The sequence below is a fragment of the Mastigoproctus giganteus genome, chromosome 12 (assembly GCF_048544385.1).
Source record: "Mastigoproctus giganteus isolate SK-2022 chromosome 12, ASM4854438v1, whole genome shotgun sequence".
Taxonomy (NCBI): domain Eukaryota; kingdom Metazoa; phylum Arthropoda; class Arachnida; order Uropygi; family Thelyphonidae; genus Mastigoproctus; species Mastigoproctus giganteus.
In genome coordinates, this window is record NC_143586.1 from 126,339,097 (window position 1) to 126,355,885 (window position 16,789).

Consider the following 16,789-nt stretch of genomic DNA (forward strand, 5'->3'; position numbering starts at 1 on the left):
TGACTACGTAAACAATACAATATACTCTGAGTGAATTGACAGGCATATAAATATGCAGTGTGATCTTGTGCTATGTCTAGTTGGTTGATAAAATACTAAATGAATTTTACGTGCTATCTCACATAACATGAAAACAGAATTAAAAGGTAGCATTAACAATATGATAAACTTAACAATATGATATTACGCAATGTTTATCACTCATTAATCTTTTATTCATTAATCATCGAAACAAACATGAAACTAATAAGAGAGGCAGTAAGAATTTAATGAAAATGGTAAATAACAAACTATTGGATTACAATTTTTAATATCAACAGATATCAAACTTAGCCCGACATTAGACAGATATGCTAAGCAGTGAAACTAAAGTAAAAAAATTTTAACTAATTAAAAATGAAGTCAAACTAATTTCCATCCATAAATATCCATTTCGGTTCACGTAAAAATTCTAGTTTATCTTTCAATACTGCACAAAAATATCAAAGCAAAACAAGTGATGGGTCATGTTCAATTCTTTGACGAGAAGACTTTCTTATAAGGCTTCTTATGTCATGTACATTCAAAAATGGTATTCGTTCTCCATTAATTCCACCAAAATACATGGATGAATCCTCAAAATTTAGAGAGCTCTGCAATAAAACAAATTAAAGTTCTTTTAAAAGTAAAACTGTAAGATTATGATTAAATCCATTTCAGCTACAAACTATTTGTATATACAAGTATAGTGTACAATGGAAATTAATAACATATTTTGAATTAATGCTAGAATTAGTTAAAACGATTAACCGAATTAATATTGCTTTCAGCAATTTAGCACATGAGAATACTCTAATTTTAGCTATATGCAACTTAATGCTTTATTGTGACTAATTTTATACACCACATAAAGTTGGTTTTATTCAGTGGTTTTCAACCGGGGTGCCGCAACAGATTCTTGGGGTGCCGTGTGATTTGGATTTAAGTTACTTAAAGTTATTATTTTTAAATTTGTATATTTATTTCATTATAAAAAGGTGTATGGCATCCATTGTACCGTATCTTTTTAATTTTGTGGTCTATAATTGATCTTTATTTAGTACCTCTATATAAAGAATAAAATTTATTATATAGGTATATATTAAAAGGTCGAAAACCACTGTGTTAGGTATTTCTTTTGGCCTAGGGGTGCAGTGAAAAAATTACTGGGATACTAAGGGCGCCACGAACCGAGAAAGTTTGGGAACCTCTGAGTTAGACCAACAAAGGAATAGTTCGGGAGGGGTTGAATATCCAAGTTTTCATTGCTGTGTGTAACAGCAGTCTGTTTGTTTCATTTCTGTATTGTTTGTTGTTTACCGCTTCTTGGAGGTCACTGTCGATCGCTTGCAATGAGGGCAGCCTCGGAATTCTAATACAAAACAATTAATTATTGCCTTGTATTCTAATTCAAATTACATAGTGTGAAGAGAGAAATATGCAGGAACGTCCTGTAACAGGACGTTCCTGCATATTTCGAGGATACATTAAGGTTTTTTTACATTAAAAATCAATAAATAATGTATTCAATTGGCGTATTCGAGCTCTCATAAAAAAAAATAATAAAAAGGGAAAGGAATGCTCTTTCTCATCAGTTCCACCAGGCCTTCATTGAAGAATAGAATCTTTAATTGCAGTATGAACCTCATACAATTAATCCCGTCACGGCATGGTGGTGCCAGGGGTTTACGATATATATTGACATCCACATCCATACAGACATGGGCGCCGGCAAGATATTTTGCAAGGTGGTGTGTGGGAATAAATTTTTGTTCACCAAATTTTCGAATCCGTGCAATATCTTATGTTTCAATAAATGAATGAAAATATCAAAAATTGTGTATTACTTCGAAATCCAAAGGTGGATTTTGACCATGCTGTCGGCACCCATGCAAACAGACAAGAGGTACACATAAGAAATACATACAGTGCTACATAATATACTGTACATCCATACATGTATGTGAAGGAATACACAAATAATTAAATCATTACATTAATCGTAACCACAAATTAGCAATGTTGTTGCTTGGGTTTTATTGGCGCATTAGCGACTAAGGCTGTAAGGCGCAATTAGCAATGTGACATCATTTAAGTGGCCGAGTGGCCAGCTGGACAAGCATGGTGGATCGGGGGGGGGGGGGGGGTCACATGTGCAGGCGACGTTTAACATCTGTGGTGGTCACGGGTGTCGTGATCATCACAAAAAAAAAAAAAAAAACGGGTGTCGCTATTGGAAGACAAGCGCGGTTCTAAAATTTTTATTCTAGATATGATTCCCTTTCTGTATTGTTTGTTGTTTACCACTTCTTGGAGGTCATTGTCGATCGCCTGCAGCGAGGACAGCATTGCTTTAGCAGGAATCTGTCGATAAGTACTAGCCAGTTATGGTAATTTAAGTAATAATTAATTTTGTTGTATTACTAACTGTATTTTTGTGATTAGTACAATAAATAAGTAATAATTAAAATTTGATATAAACAAACTGGTATATTTTATATTACATATCCATCGATTTATTTTTGAATCTGTAGGTGTAAGGTGTGTTGGTGGGATTTCTGGGATTTCTCCTCGGCTCCTGGGATTTCTCCCATCTCCGCGGGTGTACATTGTATCGGGCCAGAGGTTTGAAGGTATGTGGGGTCATGTGCAGTATATTGTGTTGTGCCCTTTGTTCTTCGGTCTATTAGCAGCCAAACCCCTAGTGGGGCCAGACTGTACACTAGGGGTTCGGTCAGCCTCCCCGTAGCACGGTGTGGCACGTGCCACACCGTGCTACGGGGAGGCTGACTGGGTGTACCACTGATGCTGGAGTACTCTTGCGGGTCCTGCCACCTACTTTACTGGGATTTCAGTGGCTAGGACCAGATTTGAGAACGAGATGATCGCTGTTTCTCGAACAACGGTTGCAATTTTAACAGAGCGTAGGGTTGTTCGCTGATAACTTGTTCTAGGGCCTAATAGGTCGGGCAATAATTTTGATATACAGTACTATTTAGATTTAGACCTGTGGGGATGAAAAAAAAACACGTTGTGTAAAAGAAAAGTAAGGAGGGAGGAAGAGAACTGGAGGGTTGGAAACAGAAGGAAGGGGCCGACAGGGAAGATGGCCCCTGCAGACAGTGTGGCATGGCCAATGCCTCACCAGAGGGAAGAGTGTGGTGACGGGGGATGAAAAATCACCCCACGCAAAAAAAAGGGAGATAACACGCAAGTGCAGGGTAGGTACGGCCAGTCAGTAGGAGCCGACAGCTTGGTGGAAATCAGAGTGGAGGCGCCAGTGGCGTGAGTGCTGCTATGGTGGATGGGTCATGTTTTGGAAGGTCTAGTCCAGGTGTTGTCATTGGGACTCTATTCGGTGAGTCTGTGTCGCATCCAGACTGAAGGCTGGTCTAGCAGTCCATGATAATAAATAGTGGGGAGGTCACAACTGGGAGTCCAAGACAGGATGGTCAAGTCCGATGTTGGGTCTCTTCTTAATGAGATGTGTCACGCCCAGTGGGGAAAAGTTTTTTTCTCAATTTTCGTTCAGAGCCTTTAAATGGAACTGCTTACGATTCACATTTCAAATATCCTGAAGAATTCATTAGAATTCCTGAGGACATTCAGATGCTATTCATGCTATCCTTCCAATTTAGACTCTCACTCGAGCCTACCCCGACAAAATATATAACATCTCCAGCCGGTGATTTAAATTTTCCTGTGCAAAGCTTGTAAATAGTTCCTCGTGGATTCCGATTCCTCGTGGTTTTTACCAATATCTTCCTCGAGCTTTGCAATTTTGTGCACGTAACGTACACAAAGCCAGTAATATTCTTCAGTTGCGTGTCAGCATTAGCACAGGCACATGATGCAAGAAAGCAAGCTTATATAGCATCACCCAAAAAAAACACACCCCCTTCTCATTTCACCTATCCACTCACTCCAAATGTTTGTCTAGTTCTGCCTTCAATCTATTTAAGCTATCAACTTCAACAACAGATGGAAGATTTTTCCAGCAATCAACCACACGCTGGCTAAAGGGAAATTTCCGCACATCTATCCTACATGTCTTTCCTCAATTTGAATTTATGCTCTCTCAGGTGATTATTCTGAGCAAGAGGAAGAATCCCATCGGCATTGAGCATGCTAAAACCATTCAAGACTTTATACACCTCTATCAGATCACCACGGTGGTGCCTAGTCGCCAGACACTGAAATTTGCAAAACTTAAGCCTTTCTTCGTAAGAGCAACCATTTGTTCCATTCACTAATCTTGTTGCCCTTCTCTGCACTCGCTCCAGCAGCTCTACATTCTTCCTAAAATGAGGCCTCCAGACCTGTATACAGTACTCAAGGTGTGGCCTGACCGTTGCCTTATACAAGGTGATAATCACCTCCTTATTCCTGCTAGAGCGCCTCCGTAGCCAAGTGGGAAGTAGCAGCAGTGCGTAGCACACGCTTCTTGATTAGACCGGGGTTCGAGCCCGTCACCACCAAATACGGAGGATGCCGAAAGGTCAGGGAATGACCACCGCATATCCCGGAGCAATATGGCCTTAGTTGCTAATGCTCCTTAAAAAAAAAAAAAAAAAAAAATCAAACCAATCCCTGCTAGAAAAATTCCTGTATATCATTGACAAGACAACATGAGCTACTCTTGCAGACCATCTACACTGCTCAGAAGACTTCATATCTGCCTGCAAAATTGCCCCCGGTCCTTTTCATTCTTTACCACTGTCAGTGTTGCAAATCATTACCTAGGCATTTGTTAAACTGGAAACTCTTTCTCACTTTATGCACCTGACGCCGAAGTGGACTTAATTTTGGCGATCCCCCACTTCACCGGAAGTCCATGAAATTGCCCAGTTTCATAAATGCATTGTATGCACACTTCTGCAGAGCCATTATTACCTCCTCCTCGACATCGCTGATATTTCCTCATCAGGCCTGATACTAAATCTCTCTTGGACAGCACTAGTAAAGCGTTCCCAATCAGCATATTTTATTGGAAAACGCCTCAACTGCATCGGTCTCGGCTCTGCCGGACATAAGGTACTGAAATGGAAGAATATCACCCTGTGATCACCAGTTACTCAGTCAGTCAGCTTTTAACGCCCAGTCATTCACCAGTCTTGCATCGAGCGAGTTGTCGATTGTCAGATCAGTGATGGATTTCCAATCAGTGTCAAAAATGTTCTTGTTTATACTCCGGCACGACCACCAGGTCAGTGGAATTTATAATAAATCATCAATACAAACATTAATCGTATTTAAAAGCCACGGGCTTGAATCTCGGTCCACTCAAAGAGCGCGTGCACTCTCGCACCTGACAACTCGGCTACGTCAGGGTGTATCAGGGCAAATTTTGTATACGAAACGTTTTCGAGCGGAAATTAACTCATCTAATGCTCTTCCTCGGGGTTGCACATCAATACGTTGCAAGACAATTCGTTGTATGACGGTTCGGTGCATCACAATTCGCTGTATACAACAATTCGGTGCATGACAGTTCGGTGTATGCGATAATTTGATGAAAGACAATTGATGGCTATAACAATTTGGTACATGCGCCACAATTCAATGTATAACACAGAGATAAGAAATTAACAAAATCGAGAAGAAAAAGGTTTAGGAAACAAGATAAATTTTGGCGACTTAGAAAGAAGGAATGTAGAAATTTAGGGAAAAAAAGCATAGGACTCAGTGGAGTTCTATGCTTTTCCAAGAGTATGACTAGATAGAGTGTTGGAAAGCTAAAAGGAAATTACGAAAATTACGGTCGCAGAAACCAGGTGAAAGGAAAAGAAATGAAGATTATCACTGTGAAATTTGTTAAATCCATACGCTGTTTTCGTAATACGAATTGAGGATTTGAAGCCATAAGAAACTAATTTTCATCCAGCTTACTAGCCTATCACTAACTTCTTTCATTAAAAACAAAAGCGCAGTTGAAAACCGAATGTCAGAAGATGTGCATTACCCAGCTGGCACAATAATGATCTCTACTTTTGGTCTCTGTAATAACCCTCCCCCATGTATATTTCCTAAAAAATGCAAGTTACAGAAGTGAAAGTGAAGTGCGAACAGGGGTCTCTTGTATCCCAATCTTTAACCTATCGTCACAATATTTTTAAATGAAATCTGAAAAAAAGTAGAACGTGCATTTAAAAACAAAGGTGGATGGAAAGCGCCATCAAAAACATAAAATATCAAGAACGGTTCGTGATCGCTAAACTCATTTACAGTAGGGCATATTAAAGGTTTGCATTTTCCGTCTTGCTTTGCCGTACACCAAATTCTCCCAAAGAATTTACCTTTTTATTCCGAATTGTCGTAACCACCAATTGTCTTTCACCAAATTGATATACATTGAATTTTCACATACAGGGAAATATCATTAACCAAATTGTCACGTGCAGGGAAATATCACTCACCAAATTTCTCATATATAACGAATTGTTATGCACTGAACTGTCGTACAAGGAAATGTCTTGCAACGAACTGATGTGATCCCCTTCCTCAGGTGATTTCGTTAACCAGAATGGACGCTATGCATTCAAGTGCCTCAAGAATGGATCTATTTCTGCCTTGCACTGATAGTACACTGGTGTGCAAAACTTAAGGACCAACACTATTTCTAAAGGTTACAACCACAAAATCAAACGAAACAGCCTGTGGCGATTTGCATAATTGTGGCCATTCAATAGAAAGCTGGTGCACATGCAAAAATTTGAATCGTGATGAATCGGGCTTACATAAACAGATAAAAGCAGCAGTTCAGCAGCTATGTACAAATTACCGAATGTTGAGCACAACTGTTACTGACGTTCGATTGGTTTCATACAGTGCTACAGACAACGAAATGGCCAGTAGACAACATCTGGATTACTTTACCCGGGGTCGAATAATTGGGAAGCTCGAAGTGCGAGGAGTGTGGCTGCAGAGTTCGGTATCGCCCATAACATCGTCTCACGTGCGTGGTCGGCCTTCAGAACGACAGGTACAGCTGTTCGAAGGACCAGTTGTGGTCGTCCACGAAATATAACGCCCAATGATGACCGCTATATACTTCTACAGGCCAAGAGAGACCGACACCAGACAGCGGGATGTATTGCAAACCAGCTGGCAGGACGTAGGATATCGCGGTTTACTGTGGCCAGGCGACTCCACAAAGGTAGACTGTTTACCCAACGGCCAGTACGCTGTGTCTCTTTAACACCTGCCTATTGAAGACACCGTTTACAGTGTTGCATCGAACACAAGGACTGGACAGCAGCGCAATGGGGTAAGGTACTCTTTACTGATGAGAGTAGATTCAGTCTCAGAAGCGATTCTGGACGTCAGCTAATCTGCCGAGAGGTTACCACACGGTATCACCCAGCAAACATCACCGAAAGGGATCGATATGGCGGTCGAGGTGTTCTCGTCTGGGGAGCCGTTATCTTGGATGAGCGTACACAACTCCAGATACTGGAAGACAGTACTGTAACCGGTGCACGCTACTGTACTGAGGTAATCCTTCCCCGTGTGCGTCTGTTCGGAGGTGCCATTGGCCCCGAGTTCTTGTTTATGGATGATAATGCCACACCCCATCACACTGCAGCTGTTGATGTGCTTTTGGAAAGTGAGGACATTGTTCGTATGGACTGACCTATCCGTTCACCGATCTAAATCCCATCGAACACATATGGGACGCTCTGGAGAGACGCCTAGCGGCACGTCCACACCCACTAGAAAATGTTCACCAGCTGAAGATGGCGCTGACATAGGAATGGACGATGTTACCGCACGAACTTATCAACAACATTGTTCTAAGTATGGACAGGCGGTGAAAAGCCTGCATCGACCATAGGGGTGGCCATATCTCCTACTGAGGACCACCTCTTCCCTTTGTTCCATCTTTGACAATGATGCATTTGTATCATGGCAGCCAGTGCTATGTTGCCATTTTTGAATAAAGTCCATCTGTACCGTTTTGTTTCTGTTGTTGTGTCGGTGTTTCCTTCATCATTTCTGTACCTCAAGAGGTTCCTTTGGTATGATTTTCCCATATCCAGGCCACTTCTATGAGAAGCTACAGGTGAAAACCTGACTGGTACTTAAGTTTTGCACACTAGTGTAAATACAATTTAAACAAGATGATGCAAAATACGTTTCGACAGTAGGTACATAGGGATCCAACAGTATCGCAACTAAATCTCTATTGAATATCACTGCTTCTCAGATTCTTGAATGCAAACTATATCAATTCGTTCCATATTACATGTAATCCTGATTCCCTCCGTTGCTACTCGTGAACGTTGCGCGTTTATCAGAACCAGCTCATTACTACAACTGGAATGACTGCACATCCTGTCTGCACGTTTTGGTACTATGCCCGAAACACTAGCAATTGTCACAAGATACACTAGCGTAGCTAGTGGTATCTTGTGACACATAGAATCACTAGCGTAGCATCCCTTATTCGGGCTCGGAGGCAAAGAACATGTTCGGGCGCCTACTTAATTAATGAAAATTGCAAAAACAGGAGACAGCGAAAGACGCCGGGCCCCTAAAGGGCCCGGAGGCAATTGCTTTGCCTGCCTACATGGTAGCTACGCCACTGCATAGTACCTATTTGATGCCAGTCTTATTTCTTTTTCGTTTTCGTTGGAGAACTCGACAATGCACACGTATTCATTCCGCACATTCCCATTCTATATCTCTGCCCTCATATCCCCTCAGATCAACTCCATGCGCTCCAAATTTTCTCAACTAAATCATGCATCAGATTTTTTAAAATCTTTATTTATTTATTTTTGTTTCATTTTTGATGGCCTTATGCTAGAGACGGTATTTTGCTGGTGCCTATATTTGGTGTTCCTTGGTATGGTACTGCTGGCATCCACAGGTCTTTCACTCTACCAGTGACTGAGGAAGGTTGTTTTTTTTTTTTTTTTTTTTTATGAATGACCCCAAACTCGCTTTGGGCATTCTGTATGGAATATTTCGGGGTCCACCACGATTCACGCTTAGTTGTGACCCACCTCCTCGTGGCGTAGATGGGCACTGGACAGACGTTCTCGGTGATCGCCTTCCTGGTGACAAAGTGGCCAGACACACCTATACAACCAAAAACACTTATACTGCACAAATATAATAGCGCACATTTCTGGCAGTTTTACAGAGTCTTCTAACAATACAGTGTAACACGGCTGAGTTGAACTAACGTTCTGGTGCCACCTACATAAGCTGCTATACATATCTACATGTCTAATCTCCTCTCCTCCACTCGGGTGGATTAATGCATTCACCATAATGTACAGTATTTCAATGCATTCGTAATTATAATTAATAAAGGTAAAATGATTGTTTACTCCAATTTCTACAATTTTTTAATATCCCAGATACAATTAAGTGGCACTACTATGCCTTTCTGCTTCTTCCACCACTGGTTAATGGTTGCTATTGCCGAAAAACATGGAACCACATATTGCCCTCTCATTCGGACACTTAAATTTGTATACTTGATGCTACTACATTTGTATACTACATACCCGGGTACTAAGATTTTAGTTTTCCCAGTTGGTGCTGAAGGTACCTGACACCCTTAAGTTTGAGTCCCATCGATAACATGGGGAAATTTTATGGGCGTTTTTCTAAACGTGGCTGAGTTAGTTAATCTCAGGCGAGGTGCATGTTTTTTTTTTCCTCCCGGAAACCAGGGTTTTTCATCCACAACAGAAAATCTACCTCCGTACACACGCTGTTGTTGTTGTTATTTGGTTTTTAGGAGCATTAGCAACTAAGGCCATATTGCTCCGGGGATATGCGGTGGTCATTCCCCGACCTTTCCGCATCCTCCGTATTTGGTGGTAACGGGCTCGAACTCCGGTCTAATCAAGAAGCGTGTGCTGCGCACAGCTGCTCCTGCCCACCTGGCTACGGAGGCGCCAGTACACTCGCAATTTACAGACAGTAGATACGGAGCAATATGGCCTTAGTCGCTGATGCCCCTAAATCCCTTCTACTACAAGAACAACAACAGCCCGACACCCTGATCATTGTCTTTATACAAGGGCTGGTCATAATTTTGAAATATTGACGAATGAATTTTGAATTAAAACCATTATTCGATACAACTGCCTGTCACTGATAGCAGTTTACTGTCTAGAACTGCACAACCGTCACACTTATACTCGGTGATCAATGAATTATGACCACCTACTTAATACCGTGTTAGACTATTCGCCTTAGCATTGACTCCACTATGTGTCTGAAGACGTCCGTAGGGACGTCTGAAGACTAAAGTCATGACTTAGAGAAACTTAGTCTTCAGTTTCCTTGGCGCTTACCTGCAAATAACACAACATAACTAGTGGAAAGTGAAAAATTCAAGCTTCTTCCAGAAATACTGATCAGAGCAAATATTTATGAAACTGTTCTGGAGCTCCTTCTTGATATGAGGATCTCTCCGAAATGCAGGGACGTCTACTATGCACTGACTCCAACAATTCACATTAATTAAGCGACGCCGTGAAAACGGGGGAGGAGAAAGATGCTTGGCGCTGGATGCGTGGTGCCTCAAAGTGTTTCTCAAATGGTATAACACAGTTATAAGAAAAGAAAGGGGTATCCCAAAACCAACCAGGCACTAAAGTCCCCCAAATGCCATTTCACGCTCCTGATATTAATAATGTAAAAAGAATATTTTCAGTGTAGAAACGTAAAGTGACTCACCGTAACACAGCAATTAACAAGTAAAAGCGTTTCATTTTATAGGCTTTTGTATAATTTTTATCAAAGTCTCCTACAAGTAGGCTACCTATATTTAGAACCAATGTCGCCCTTGAATGTCTCTCACGTCTCCTCACTGCGTGTCCTCCCCTTTGTTAGTTTTCTGGATGAAAAAAAATCCACATCTCTCAAAGAAAAGAAAACAATAAATCAGTCTTGTCTGGAAAGCCCTTTAGAAATTTATGTTATCATAGAAGTGGACACACAACTCCGTTCGGGTCTTGTTACGGAATGAAACTGGACTCTTGCGAAAATGGTGATGAACGATGAAGCACCAAGCTATTCTGCTATGTAGAGGGCTCATTAAAGAGCACGTACGAGATAGATGCGGTTACTGAAAAATTCTTAACCTTTACTACTAAATAGAAATGAATTATGCATTTATCTCACCTTTGTCTGCAGAAGGAAATCTACTCCAAATACGAGATCTATTTCTTGATCTTCCGCTAAAATAAATGCAAATATATTTGCTTAAACCAACCAGAAAAAAATATATATATATGTCTGTAAATAACGTGTGTTCTGTGGTCGATTTGCTGTTTGCTAAACGAAAAATCTGCCTTTCCGGGACCCAAAAATTATGCTATCCTCACGTGAGACCCATAAAAGTTCCTCGTGTTGTGAAAAAGACCTATAAAAATTCCTCGCGTCATTGATGAGATTAGAACTCAGGTGTTTTTCACCCAGTGTGAGGAAGCCGGTGATTATGCTAACTGTGCTATTCAAGAGGGTCTCAGTGAGGTGATCGCTGATATTCTTTCAGAAATAACTTTGATGTATGAACATCAAGGCCTTAGGTCTTGGGTTCAAATTTGTATGTCTAAAGAGATAACGCAGTAATATCCAAGTCGGAATGTTTAGTAGTGAAATATCTTTTAATATTGTACTCTTTCAACACTGAGACACTCTCCCGGCAGATGAGACGAATAGGCTCGTTATTTATGTTAGCAAAAAAATATTTTGTGTTCCACTCTTCATTGAAGACACGATGCTCTTGTTGAATTTTTCGTTTTTTATTCATTTTTAAAAGGGCGTAAATATTATTTTTATCGCTACTGGCACCAAGATAATAACCGAAGATAACGCAAAAAAACTAACTGCGGGATGACCGTCAGAGAAAACAGATTGGAACTGCGGCCGGTCAGCAGTCCTCTCCTATTACTCCACCACCGCAGCAAAGCCGTTGTCGTCATCACCGGTTGTGTGTTACCGTAGTTTCGCGCGGTTAGTTTATAATCGCAAATTATACCGTTATAAAAGCGCCCGTTGGCTCGCTCCGGTTCGCGCACAATTTCAAATTCTATCTCAATTTGAACAATACAGAGATGATAAAACAATTCACAATTCGACAAATTCTATGATGTATTACATATACAAATATATTTTTCAAAAAAGGCGTCGCAAAAGGCATAAAATAAGTAAACTTTTTTCGAAAATACAATTAAAGCTCGCGGGCCGCACATTCTTGTGCGGCGCACATTCTTGTGCAACTATAAGGTTGAAAGCTATATCGCATGCAAACGTGCTCTAAAGTAACACCAGTTTTTCAATTTCATATTAACTGGAATTACAGTATATAAATTAAATGTTCCCACGTAATTTCTGTTTAATCCAAACTGATATGAGATGAATTCAGAATGAATTTAATATTAGAATAAGAATTAGTCTTACAGACTTACCTACAAAAAGGTTAACTGTATGTTGACTGGATCCCCAGCTAAAGTCGAAGTCAATAATTTTTCCGCTTACTTTAATACGTCTACCCGAAAGAGGAGTAACGATAATCTTTGGTGCGGGAATGATGTATTTCGTAAATCTAGAATAATAGGAACACAAACATGTTATTAGAATATATTTTATTGTATTTTTTTTGTCTTGCATTAAACTATAAAATGTAAAAGAAAACCCTTTCAAAACATGAACCTTTGTCTGTGCTAAAAGATGCACAGGCACGGATTTGCTTATATACCCTCACTTTTTTTTTTCGACTAAAGTAATCCATGTGATAGGTACTTTAAGTGCATTAACGATTCGAGTAGCAATTTTTAAGCATGAATCTGGGAAACAACAGCAAGCAGAGGATCATAATATACAATTCGGAAATCCTATTTGCAGAAGAATAAGAGAAATTACCTCAATATGTTACGTAGAACACTTCCGTATGATACTCTCCAGAAATTAAAACGAATAAAACATTAACGCAAAATGACTACAGTTCAAAAATCAATTGAACACAGTTCAAAAATTAACTAAAATTCAAAAAACTTTTGGTTTGCCAATGGGATTGAGTACCAAAGAAAATCGTTTTTCAAAATTTACGTTTAACTTTAATTGATTTTTTAATTAATATTTTGGATTAGACCGGGATTCGAGTCTGTGACCACCAAATACGGAGGATGCAGAGAGGTCAGGGAATGACCACCGCATATCCCCGGAGCAATATGGCCTTAGTTGCTAATGCTCCGAAAAACCAAATAACAACAACAACAATTATTTTTTTAAAATTGTGTTTTGAATTTTAGTTAATTTTTGAATTGTGTTCAATTGATTTTTTAACTGTAATCATTTTGCGTTAATCTTTTATTCGTTTTAATTTCTGAAGAGTATCATACGGAAATGTTCTACGTATCATATTGAGGCAGATTTCTCTTATTCTTCTACAAATATTGATATCAACGTAGAATGCATTGAGCGCCATAGCTCTGTTATATACTATCAAAATCAGGAAATCCGTACTATTGTGCAGCATCTAATCGGAATTATTAAAAAATAACTTGTCGAAAATTTAATGCAGATATTATTTTTTGGAATCCCGATCAGAATACAGTTCAACAGTATGGATTTCCTGATTGCATTTCATGATTCAGAATATTGTGATTATTGTTTATGAAGGTCATATTTAAAACGAAATCTACAATCTAGTTAAGATGCAAAGACAGGCAATGTGTGGAGCCGCATGGCCTTAGTTGACAGGGAGATAATTTTAAAACAACCTACCGACCAGCCAGCATAGTAAGCGGTTTGATGTGGACTGAAAAAAATAACATATGCTTCTATCATTCGACACTGAACTCTGAAATTTTTATGGTTTTGTGAACATATATTGCTAAAAAAATGACTATTAAATGATTGATGAGATCGCCTTTAGGAAAAATTTCACACTTTTCGCATCGGTTCGTGAAATAAAAATTTTGAGTTAAAACCAAGAGCTGAATGAGTGGCCTTCGTATTATCGTTCTCATTCAGTTGATTTCAGATGAGTGTCCAGTTAAATAAGCATTTATCATCCTGTTTAGTTAAACTGTATATACAATATTTGATTAAAACTTGATTTAAAATCACACTGAGAAATACCAGAATCATTTCGGATCAGCAAGATTATGTTTCAAATATAATTTCACAAAGTAACCCTTTTTTAGTCGTATGACATACGATGAATCAATTGATAAAGAAAAGCAGAACTTTGGAAAACTAATTGTTTTCCATATGACTTCAATAAGTAACAAAAGAGAAACAAAATGTGCATCAATTTGTAGGAAAACCACTTATTTTATTTAAATAGAAAATTTATATGAAATAATTGCGCGAAAGCTTTTGGACCGATATTTTTAGATTTTTTTTTTTTTTTTCATTTGTTTTGTTTTTGTACAAAAGAAAATAAGGCTATGAGATTTCAGAATATTCATGCCTATTTTGCTAGGCGATAATCCTCCAGTCTTGATGGGATTCTACACAGCGTGTAGGACAAACAGTGTAATCACTGTGTTGCCCGTGAGGTCCTTCAGCAATGCTTAATCCAGCGGTTCCCAAATTATTGAGAGTTACGGACCCCTTCAAAAATCAAAACAAGTTTACGAACCCTCTTAAAAATTAAAACACATTTGCGGACCCCTATATATACACTGTGATTCGGAAGGAATAGTAAATATTTTTGGAGGTTATAGTATCGATTATTCTGAGTAAAAAAGTTCGTATAAACATGTATCCAATTCTCAATGGATACGGAGATACAGCTGTTTGAAACTGGCGCGCACAAAGCCATTATGAGAGGTATTAAAGAACGTTAAATGATATATTTATTGACTTTTTCAATGACACAAAACACATATAATTGACATATTTTTTACAGTTCACAATAAATGTTCGAAAATCCCACTGCCAACCTTAATGCACTTTGCAACTCTTTTGGTAATATGACGTGTTGTTCTTCTGAGGTCGTCTTGGCGTTCCTTTATGAGGGCAGAAGTATCCAAAATGCGAGCGAGCAATTCGTCTCTTATATTCACATTTTATATATTGCGCTTTTTATCCAACCCACAAACAAAAATCTAATGGAGCGAGGTCTGGAGACCTTGGTGGCCAATCAACGGGACGACCGCGGCCGAATCATCGGTCAGGGAAAGTTCGATTTAGATATTGTATCACCAGACGGGTATAATGTGCAGGACGCTGAAAGTACATACCAATCCTTGTAGCCGAGGGAACATCCTCCAATAGTAGTGGAAGTTCGTTTTGCAGAAATTCTAGGTAAACTGACCCTCTAAGATGATTTTGTAACACAACAGGTCCAATTAACTGATTGTCGATGATACCGCACCACACGTTTACAGAGAAGTGACGTTAAAAAAAGTTTATCTACACTGGCATGTGAATTTTCGTCACGGGTGAAAATAGCTTCATCGTTGAATAGTATTAATGGAATTAATCGGCAATTAGCATTTACCCACCGCTGTACGAAATTCCAATCGCTGGGCGTCGTCTCCTGGTTGAAGGTGTTGCACCCCCCTGTATGTGAAATGGATACAAGCCATAATGTTCGTCATGCTTTTGTCTGTGGAAAACCGATATGCGTAGAAATTGTTCGTGTGCTAATAGTAGGACTACGTTCTACCGACTGAAGAAGGTGTTCTATTTCATCCAAATTTTGTTCACTTGCACGTTCAGAAGAAATATGAGCGCTGGGAACTGCACCAGTCTCACTCAGTTTGGTGTAAACGCTCTTGGATCCGGTATTCTGCGGTTAGGAAACCGTCAAAGGTATTCTCTACAAGCCGTAGTAGCAATTCCACCACAAAAACCTAGACAAATACCATATTGGAATATTGAGCATGTCTGAAGATGTTCTTAACTAACACCAAACAGCGTCAGGTTATAACTGCTTCTTGGTCACATCTGATTCAGGGAGCTGTGCGCGCCAGTTTCAAACAGCTGTATCTCCGTATCCATTGAGAATTGGACACATGTTTACATGAACTTTTTTACCCAGAATAATCGATACTATAACTTCCCAAAATATTTACTATTCCTCCTGAATTACCCTGTATATACAGGGTGATTCACTACCAGTACGACAAACTTGCAGGAGGTGTAGGGAGCACAAAGACGAATCGGAATCACATAGCATTGCAGGGTCCGAAACGCCTTCGTCATGCGGTAGAGGACGTTGAACGGGAGGTCGCGTGAACAGCGATCCCGCTGGAAGTCAGCATTTGCGAACCGGTTCCCGAGGCAGTAGGATGGACGAGTATTCAAACGTTGAACTGGCGGACATGCACCTCGCGTATGGGGCTGAGGACTGTAACGGGCGCGCCGCTCTGCGCTTGTACCAGGAACGTTTCCAGCACAGGCGTGCTCCTCATCATAAGATTTTCGCACGTGTGCACAAAAGGTTACGTGAGACTGGTTGTTTCACGAGAGGTACCATGAATCGAGAGCGAACGACGAGGACGCCAGACAATGAGGTCTTGCAGAAGGCAATCCGAGTACGAGTACTCAAGCGATAGGCCAACGATTGGGTATTTCCCAATCCACTGTATGGAGGATACTGTCAACAAACCAAATGAGTTCATACCATCTGCAACGCGTCCAATCATTGGAGCCTGCGGATTATCCACTCCGGATGACTTTTGCCACTTGGTTTCTTCAACAGAAACGGTTCGCAAATGCTGACTTCCACCGGGATCGCTGTTCACGCGACCTCCCGTTCAACGTCCTCTACCGCATGACGAAGGCA

General features: G+C 40.0%; 1 protein-coding gene across 1 annotated transcript in view; it reads right to left on the reverse strand.

Annotated features, from left to right (window-relative positions):
* Nucleotides 1-482: 482 nt before the first annotated feature.
* Nucleotides 483-16,789, reverse strand: part of LOC150077403 (uncharacterized) — a 36,671-nt gene continuing 20,364 nt past the window's right edge. The window contains exons 5-7 of the mRNA XM_090385887.1: nt 12,456-12,592; nt 11,167-11,222; nt 483-632 (exon numbers count right to left, since the gene is read on the reverse strand). Coding sequence (XP_090242013.1) covers nt 483-632; nt 11,167-11,222; nt 12,456-12,592 — 343 coding nt within the window. The remainder of the gene's footprint in view (nt 633-11,166; nt 11,223-12,455; nt 12,593-16,789) is intronic.